Genomic DNA, 9764 nt, shown 5'->3' with positions numbered 1-9764 from the left:
TGGTCCTCCTGGGTACTGATGCGCGGATTTACGCCCAGCAAATGATGCTGAGCTCATTGCCCGATGTACGTACGCGGTGGAATTACTGACATTAGGATACGGTCGTTGAACCTCCCTTGTTTTGAAAATCTGGATTTCATAGTCTTCATGTAAAAATCGATGCTCTTGGGAGATGAACGGGGACTATTTAGCTCTCAGCTATTTTGGGGTATGAGATACCGAGCTGGGTCCGCTTTCTTCTCTTCAGATTTGTAATTTTAAAAGGTCGGGGGTGTTTTGTCTGCTTTGAGTCTGTACGAGCCGTAAAGCTTTAAAAGGCCTGGGAGCAATGTGTGCTTCGGGATCAGTTTTGCACCAAATCGCACCACTTGCTCAGCATATTAATACCAAATTTGTTTGGCCGTCTCAGCAAGCTTGTCCGTCCGTGAAACGCCGCCTTTCCGTGCCCAGCTGTTTCTTGTAACGTGAATAAAATAACGTGGAGTCACTTTGGTTGCTTTGCCTGCCGAGTCCACCGGCGCTGCTGCAAACACTTCGGTTGGATGGTTAAACCTCACCCGTGCTATTCTTCCGAAAATGCCCATTTTCGGCTTCTCTCCTGTCCTACTCTCCCAGTGACTTTCTCTCGCCTTCTCACTTCCCTCCTTTCTTTCCCTCTCTATAGGCACCGATATTCTTTACATCGGCCCCGTCAAAGGTGAGCTCCACCTCAGTAGGACTTTTGCGCTCTGCCTCTGGTCTCTTTGGCCGCGCCCTTAGTTTATTTTCCTGCTCCTCTAAAACTTTTGACTTCCAAAATCTTTAAGCAACAGGTAATACCGGTAAGTTGGGAGCCGTTCGTGTCCCAGGTGCCGCAGAAACTCAGGGGGCAGGAGTTCCCTGGCGTGGGAGACCAGCGCCTCTTCCCATGGATTTGGGCTGGAATGAGTTTTCCATCAGTTTTGCTCTCGGAGAAAAGCTGAGAGAGAGAGACAGCTTTTCATGGGAAAACAAGCAGCGGAGTGTTTTCCCATTGCGGAAAAAAAAAGAAACGGTAAAAAAAAAAAAGGGAAGGTTTTTTATCCGCTGGCTTTGGGTTTTTGTCTGAGTTGGCTTGGTTGGGAGCAGGCAGGGCTTGGCTTGGCCCTAAGCTAACTCCGGGCTTTTATTCCTCTTACCGGTAGGAAACATATATTCAAGCCCAGGGCTGTATAGCAAAACGATGACACCGACCTACGACGCTCACGACGGCAGTCCCCTGTCACCCACTTCAGCCTGGTTCGGTGACAGCGCCTTGTCGGAGGGGAACCCGGGCATCCTGGCCGTCAGCCAGCCCGTCACCTCCCCGGAGTCCTTAGCAAAAATGTACAAGCCACAGGCGCTGCTCGATAAAGCCAAAATCAACCAAGGGTGAGTTAAGGATTGGGTTTTCTGCTCTTTTCTTCCCTTTTTTTTTTTTTTTTTTCCAATATGCAGTTTTAAATTGCATTCTTGAAAGCGTCATCACGACTTTGCTGGAACTTTTTGTGTGTGTTATCACGTGTTGACAATTTACAGGTGGCTGGATTCGTCCCGATCTCTTATGGAGCAGGAGGTGAAAGAAAATGAGGCTTTGCTGCTCCGGTTCAAGTACTACAGCTTTTTTGACCTGAATCCAAAGGTACACAGCTATTTATTTGACTGGCATCTTGCAGGCAAAGGCTTTGAGCAAAGGATGCCTCGATCTCTCATGAGCTTTTGTGTTGGTAAATCCTCCACCGCTTTGAAAACTGGCCGTGCAGGCATCAAAAGCAGATTTCCCTGCTCCCACGTACCAATTTGCTGATGCTTAGGTCTTGCTAGAGATGCTCTAAGGGTTGCTTAGAACCGCTCCGCTTCAGTGGCAGAGGCTTTTCAGTCTCGGATCGAAGCGTTGTGTTGAAATGAAAGATGAAGGGGTTTGTCTTGAACTGGGCTGGTACATTTTACAACCAGTCTGTGTTTTTGTGCTGTGCCGTAGTACGACGCGATCAGGATCAACCAGCTGTACGAGCAGTCCAAATGGGCTATTCTGCTGGAGGAGATCGAGTGCACGGAGGAAGAAATGATGATGTTTGCAGCGCTGCAGGTAGGAGACAGCCCGAGACGCTTATGCTTTTGGTTAAACTTGATTTTGTAGCTTTGCAGACTTCTCTATCGGTCAATATTGATTAACAGGGTAAGTGGCATCTGCTGTAAGTGGTGTATTAAGCCTCACCTTGCCTTTGGTTGGAGCTTGGACTTCTCATGCTGGTAGAAGTCGGAATGTTTCCCTCTACTTGAGCTTATTGGGTAATTTAAATATTTGCTGCTGATTACTTCTCATGAAAAGGAACTTGGCCTTCTTTTACCGAACATGTTTATGTCTCTCTTAACTTTTAGTTTTGCCCTTCTTAAAAAACCCCAGTAAGTACACTAGGTTACTGAACTGTGTGTTTCTGGCACGCTGCCCCCCCAGACAGCTGGTGATAATCTGTGGGTTTCCCAGAACTATTTATTTATCTGTTTTATGAAATACTCGGCGTGATTTGGCATAAATACTACACCTGCTATTGACTTCTGTAAGACGGATGGCGGGCCATTTACTCCGTGTGGTCTGGCGTGCCTCGTCGCTGTAGGATGCAGAAATATCACCATCAAGAGCAAGGCTGTCTGCTCCTAGGGCCTCTCCTAGGGAAAAAAGAGTAAAACCAGAAATATAAAGACTCAGTTTACCTCTCTCAGCAGTTCAGAGTGGGTTGGGCATGGTCCTTTGTGTGAGATTTTATGGATGTATGCAGATGCATATGGGTCCTCCTAAACTGGGAGGTGTGGCTGAGATGCCAGCGGGTCGTGCTGCTGTGAGAGGGACCTCGGCAGGCTGGAGAAATGGGCCAACACAAACATCATGAAGGGGAAGCACCGAGTCCTGCCCCTGGGAAGGAACAACCCCCAGCACCAGTATGTTCTGGGGGCCAGCCAGCTGGGAAGCAGCTTGGCACAAGAGGACGGGGAGGTGCTGGTGGACACCAGGTTGAACATCAGCCGGCAATGTGCCGGCAAAGAAGGTGAATGGTAATCCTGGGCTGCTTTGGGCAAAGTGTTGGCAGCAGGTTGAGGGAAGTGGTCCTTCCCCTCTGCTCAGCACTGGTGAGGGCACACCTGGAGTGCTGGGTCCAGTTCTGGGCTCCCCAGTGCAGGAGAGACATGGATGTACTGGAGAGAGTCCAACGAAGGGCAGCAAGGATGATGAAGGTCCTGGAGCATCTCTTCTGTGAGGGAAGGCTGAAGGAGCTGGGACTGTTCAGCCTGGAGAAGAGAAAGCTGTAAGGGAGATGGAGCCAGGTTCTTCTCAGTGGTGCCCAGTGCTAGGACCAGAGGCCATGGGCACAAACTGAAACACGGGAGGTTCTCTCTGAACATCAGGAAACCTTTTTTTTCTACTGTGAGGGTGACACTGTGAGGGTGACCAAACACTGGCACAGGTTACCCAGAGAGGTTATGCAGTCTCCATCCTTGGAGATACTCAAAAGCCACCTGGACATGGTCCTGGACAACGGGCTGTAGGTGGCCCTACTTGAGCAGGGGGTAGGACCAGATGAGCTCCAGAGGTCCCTTCCAGCCTCAACCAGTCTGTGATGCTCTGAAAAGAGTAGCTCTGCCCTGTGGGATCCAGAGCGGTCCTTCAGGGTTCATACCATTGACTCCTTGGACTGAGAACAGCCAAGCCGGTCATTCCTGACTCAGCTGCTCTCAGGTCTCAGCGCTTGCTGGCCTCTGCTCCCATGGAGGGTACGGCTGCGGTTTTCCACTCCTCTTCCTAAGCGTGGTGGCTGTGTTGCGGTGATCCTGCGTCCCGGTGAAACGCTGTGCCTTGCCTTTCAGTACCACATCAATAAGCTGTCCATCATGTCCTCGGAAAACCACCTGAACAACAGTGACAAGGAGGTGGATGAGGTGGACGCTGCGCTCTCGGATCTGGAAATTACTTTGGAAGGTGGCAAAACGTCGACCATCCTGGTAAGGGTCGCGAGCACGCCGTAGCAGGGTGGCTTGCGCGTCCCCTCCTCGCCTCGCACGAGGCAGGAGCTGGGAATTTTTCCAGGGATCCAACCTCTTTTATTTCCTTCCTCTCTTTTTTTTTCTATTTCTCCTCTTACAGCATGAGAAAGTTGCCCACAGCCCAGTGAAGCAACACAAAACAGAGACCCCCAATAATATTTTCTTAAAAATAGTATTTTTTTAAAATACCAAGGGGTCGTTCTGGTGGGAGGGGACCCTGGGCAGTGACCGACACGGGGCCAGCACCGAGCCGGAGCTCTGCTCTGAGCCCAAAGCAGCATAAAAGCCTCTTTGAGCACATGCGCGTATTGAACCAAAGGCTTCGTTTAAGCCATAAGACCACCTCCTATTTTTTGGATGTTTGCCGTTAATTTAGCAGGGAGAGCTCAGCCCATCCCATGTGCCCAGCTCTGCGTTGCTGCACAAGTCAAGTGCAATATTGCATTTTTCCTGCTGGGACCGTAGGACCAAATGGTGTTGGAGAAGTCCTGGAGGAGCCAGGATCTTACTGAAGCCCTCCCCTGCACCAAGCCACCTTCCTGGTGAAATAATGGAAAACTAACTGAAAATTAATTTCATTTCTGTTCTCGCTACCGACTTTCTGAAATACTGAATCCTTCACGCTGAGGTTTCTCTTCCACCGTTTCTAATTCATGGCAAAGTTTTAGAGCACCTAAAACAGCTGCTGTGATTTTCAGAAATAACTTGGGCTTATGAAACCCTATTTTTATTAGACTGGGGCTATGACTGCTTTTCAGAGGATTTCTTTTTTTTTCTGATACGCTGCTTTAACACTGGTTTTCCACCTTTAAAAATATAAAGCCCAAGAACTAAACTGCGGAAAAAGGGCTCGGTCCGGTCAGACTTGGCACGGCACAGCTTTTCCAGGCATTTTGCACATTTATACCATCTCTGAGTTTCATTTTAAGTTCTTTCAAACCCTAAAAGCCCTGAAATTTTCCAATCTTACACTTCATATAATTCTTTTAAGTGTTTATGAAGGGTCTTTTTGAAGTTAACATCCATATTTAGCCTGCTTTACTAGCGTTAACGATGGCAGAGGTTTACAATATTAACCAGGCGCCGCAGGGAGGGGAGCGCTGCTTCGGTGCGACAGAAATAATGACAAGTTTTTATCGCCAAGAGATCTTTTATGATTTCTTTGCAAAACCAGATTTGAAGCACAGTACTAAGGAATGGTCCCTGGCAGATAGGAGTGAAGACGACGATGATTCATCAAAAAAACTCCATCCCTCTCCGTAGGGGTTGCTAGCAGTAGCCATTTCCAGATGCATTCGAGTAATTGAATACGGATAATGGGCAATTACTGGATTGTTTGTTTAGATTCTGCATTTTTTTCCCCTTGGTATCTATAAACAGCATTGCTCATTGCAGACGGGAAGTAAACTGTCTTGCTACTCGGAGCTGTTGGAGCAGCCTTTGCTTTTTCTGTCCTTCGAAAACCCTTTGGTTTCAGCTTGTAGGAATTGCAAGTGCCACCCTGTATATTTTGCTCATGCAAAATGTGAAGATAAACTCAGTATTAAAAAAGCTAGGGGGGGGGAGCCTTTCTAGACTGTCCGAAAGCCCTTCCCCAGTCCTCCGTGGAGATGCAGAGCAGCATCTTCTCCTTTTGTTTGGAGCCTAAGGAAAGAACTAAGGGAGGAGAAAAATCCCTGTGCGAACAGGAGCCGGTGTGACCGCCGGTGACCTCGCGGGTGGGAATTGGCTCCAGCGGCAGGAGGAATTTCCTCAATTCAAAATAAAAGAAAACCTTGTCCTCGGGTTTCTAAACAGCACTCCGTGCCATAGATTTTTCTCCGCTTTCTTCTCCCGTGAAGCGGCTGAGACTTTCTCAGGAGCATTTTCATCACCCCCAAGCCCTGATGTTGGCCCGTGAAGCTGCCACCGGCTTCCTTCCCTGGGCAGCATCCCTTTCCTCCCGGACCCACGGCCCCGGCTCCACTCGGGCAGGCGGGTGAATGGGATAATCTTTTCTTTTCAGGGTGACATCACTTCCATCCCGGAGCTCGCCGACTACATTAAAGTCTTCAAGTAAGTGCTGATGGGAAGAGGTGCTTGTGAAACTGGTAATGTCTATGAATAATTAATGGTCCTACCGCCTAATATCCTTTTTTTTTTTTTTCAATCTCCTGACCTTAAGATCTTACTGCACACCACTCTGTTATCTCCTGTGAAAAGCCACCCAGCAATCGCTGTGTGATACCGCAGCTCAGCATCTGTGCTCTCTTACTATTAAAGCATTTTACTTCTTTATCCCCTAAGCACAGTTGCTAAGTATTTCACACTATTCAAAATACTCGATACTGAAGTTAATCAGTTCTTAAATATAAAAACCCAGGGTGTTGTTCCATTATCACCACCCCGGCAGGTACGCATCCCTCCGGGAGAGCTTGCTGCATCCCGTAGCCAGCAGCACGTGCTGGGATATTTCTCTAACACAATTAATGCCCAAGAGATAATCAAGCTATCCTAAAATTGGGAGTGAAGCCAAGAAACCTTACTCAAATACTTCTCCTGGTTTGCGAGAGGCTGGATGAATTATAAACAGCCAGGATCCCAGTCTGTCTTCCCTCCCCTTGCCAAAGGAGCAGGTTAAGCTGCCTCTGCTCCTCTTCCAGCTCACTCAGGATTTAGGGGTTTTTTTTTATTATTTTGCTTTGACTTGGGACAGTGGTACGTGGAAACCGGGAACGGCAGCGTCTGGACTTTGAGTAACATTTTGGCAGCCGCGACCGTCTTTTGCAGTTTATTGCCTGCTGCGGCAAGAGTTACGGTGAAAGTTCTGGAAACTGGAAATAATGATGAGATTTCACAGCATAGCTATAGGATATAGAAGAAAAGCTGTAGGCAGCGAAACAGCTCTGGAACAAGCTTTTATTTTATTAATTGTTTGGTTCTGGAGCCAGAACCTAGCACTTCTGTTCTGAAAAACTCTTTCTCCCTCTCCGAAGGCGAATTAATAAGGTCTCTGTGTCCTTCTGGGCTTGCGGTCTGTCTTAACTGGGGCAGAGTTTCGTGGCTGCAGCCTGTGCCCTGCATCTGAGTGGGTGTTGTTTTCCCCCTCGAACAAACAAACAAACAAAAACCTTGCTCTTGCCTTTGATGCGCTTATTTGCCAGTAAAATTAGGCACTAGTCGGGGAGCTAATTGCTTGCAAATTGGAACGCCAGTTGGTGGGGCCGGAGATGGAGCAGCGAGAAGGTGCCGGTTCCTCGCCCGATGCAAGCCCCAAACCCTGGGGTTGGGATTTGAGGCCGTCCTGCCACGGCAGGGAAGCACAGAATTGCCGTTTGCTCCTAAAAATGAGGGCCAGGTGATATTTTAGCGCCAGAAACCCAATGTAAATGATGCGACGTTAGGAGCTGGCCCAGCTTTTGTGCCTCTTGTCACACTTCAGTTGGGCAGGAGCTGCAATATATGTCCCTAGTATGCCTTGTGTATAGGTCCAATATATATACGTCCCTATATGTGCCTGGTGTTGCTGCAGAGACTCGGGATGTTTCTCTCTCCCCTGCCAGCCAGGTTACTGCCTGTGCCAGCCAAAATACCCTGCCTGCAATTTAAAGGAGCCCCCAGAAAGGCTCAGGAGAGTAAAGATGTATTAAAGCATCTTTAGCGAAGGATGCAAAGCGAAGGATGGAAAAACCTGCACGTGTAGGGTGGCTTGGCTGGAGGTGGGTGACTTCTTCTGTAGTGGGAGGCAGGTTTTCAAAGGAAATTGAGGTTGTAAAGTTTGCACGGGGCAGGGCTGTGTGTGCCAGGGCTTTAGGAGGAGGAAAACCAGCAAAGGCAGGAGGAGGCAGCAGATGCCCCAAGCTCAGATGGACATCAGAGGTGTGGGAGCAGCGAGGTTCAGGCAGACATCGTGTTTCTCCCCCACCTCCCCGATTTCCTCCCGACCCACACAACCTGAGCAGCCCCCAGCACACTTTTGCTTGGAGAGAGTTGGGGTTGTTCAGCCCGGAGAAGAGAAGGCTCCGGGCAGACCTCAGAGCAGCCTTCCCGTACCTAAAGGGGCCGACAAGAAAGCTGGGGAGGGACTTGTGACAAGGGCAGGGAGTGACAGGACAAGGGACAATGGCTTTAAACTGGAAGAGGGAAGATTTAGATGAGATATCAGGAAGAAATTCTTCCCGGTGAGGGTGGTGAGGCAGTGGCAGAGGTTGCCCAGAGAAGCTGTGGATGGCCCCTCCCTGGGAGCGATTCAGGCCAGGTTGGACGGGGCTTTGAGTAACCTGGTCTAGGGGAAGGTGTCCCTGTCCATGGCAGGGGGTTGCAACTAGGTGATCTTTAAGGTCCCTTGCAACCAAACCGTTCTACGATTCTATGACATACAAACTGATAGCTGTTCAAGGGTTTGACACTATTTGATCCCTACATAGGAGTGTTCAGCAGCTATTTCTGGGATGAAGATGTGAGAAATGCATTGCAGTGAGAGGCTACAGATACAACCTTTGACTAAGGTTTAGAAATTAGAGGGCGGGTTAAGAAATTCAGAAACTTGCAGCCCTACGAAGGTCTGGGCTCACGGTGGGATGAGCAGGCTCAGGGTACCACCATGCCAGGTGGTCACTTGGCTTTGCCGTGGGCTAGAAGGGCCGTCAGTTCTTCTGCAGAATCAAGCAAAAACCTTGTTTTCCATAGAACTGAACCTTTTCTGATGCGAAGTGAAGTATTTAAAAAGAAAACAACAAGGGTACTCATGCATGTGCTTGACGGACAAGTCTTTTAGAGGTCCCGCTTCAGAGCTTGAGCAAAGTGGTTCCAGTTTAATGTGGCGGGTGGAGAGGCATATCTTGCAGCGGTTCGGGGACATGTCTATTTTTCTAATACAGTTCTCCAGCTCCTTCCACCTTGCACCAAATTAGTGGGACCTCCATGGGATTGAAGAGTCCAAACTTACAATTGTAGCTCAATTTCTTGACCCAGCACGGTAGTGAAGGGATGGCGAGTGGTGGCTGAGCTCCCAGGCAGGGACTGTCCCCGGTTGGGCATAACCCAAGCTCCTGACACCGAGTTTTCAAGGGTGAAATGAGTTTCCCAGTGCAGCAGCTTGGTTTAGGAGCTTAAACCGAATGTAACGTCCTTCAACCTGTCTGGCAGGCCCAAGAAGCTGACGTTGAAAGGCTACAAGCCGTATTGGTGCACCTTCAAAGATACCTCTATCTCCTGCTATAAAAGCAAAGAGGAATCCAACGGGACTCCTGCACACCAGATGAACCTGAGAGGTACGAGAAGCGTAAACGCTGTTGCATTTTATTCCAGTAATGGGCTGCTCCTCTTGCATCTTGTTTTCCCACTGCTTTATCTTCTTGGCATGCCATGCTAGGGTTGGGTAAATATGTTTGAAGGACTGAGAGTGACCGGGTTTGATAGCGTGGCGTATATTTAGACTTCTAGAAAGTGAGTACGTGATACGTGTGACCCCAAGGGGAAGCGCCGCCAGCTCCCCTGTAGCATGGGGAGACAACTTGCCGTTCTCCTTTTTGTGGTGGCTATCCAAAAGAATTGAACTAATTCCCACGGCAGAGAATAAGTTTGAGCCGGAGAGAACAGATCATTCTCTTCCTCCACTGCCTTTAATTTTTTTTTCCCTCCTCTCCTTGGTGCCGGTTGTGAGCAGCCTCGCTCAAGCGCTCCCTGCGAGCCTTGAACATGAGTTTTTACATTCCTACCGTTGCTGTCTTTTCTTATGTCAAGTT

General features: G+C 48.9%; 1 protein-coding gene across 1 annotated transcript in view; it reads left to right on the top strand.

Annotated features, from left to right (window-relative positions):
• The window catches only part of LOC104167620 (fermitin family homolog 2-like), a gene marked incomplete at its 5' end in the record, with an annotated part of 19561 nt that overhangs the window by 3134 nt on the left and 6663 nt on the right, over window positions 1-9764 (top strand). The window contains 6 exon segments of the mRNA XM_009707930.1: window positions 1164-1389; window positions 1537-1639; window positions 1979-2086; window positions 3862-3996; window positions 6044-6093; window positions 9166-9290. Of these exon segments, the coding sequence (XP_009706232.1) occupies window positions 1164-1389; window positions 1537-1639; window positions 1979-2086; window positions 3862-3996; window positions 6044-6093; window positions 9166-9290 (747 nt within the window).

This window comes from Cariama cristata, unplaced genomic scaffold, assembly GCF_000690535.1.
Source record: "Cariama cristata isolate BGI_N322 unplaced genomic scaffold, ASM69053v1 scaffold14009, whole genome shotgun sequence".
Lineage (NCBI taxonomy): Eukaryota > Metazoa > Chordata > Aves > Cariamiformes > Cariamidae > Cariama > Cariama cristata.
This window is presented reverse-complemented; position numbering and strand designations above follow the sequence as displayed.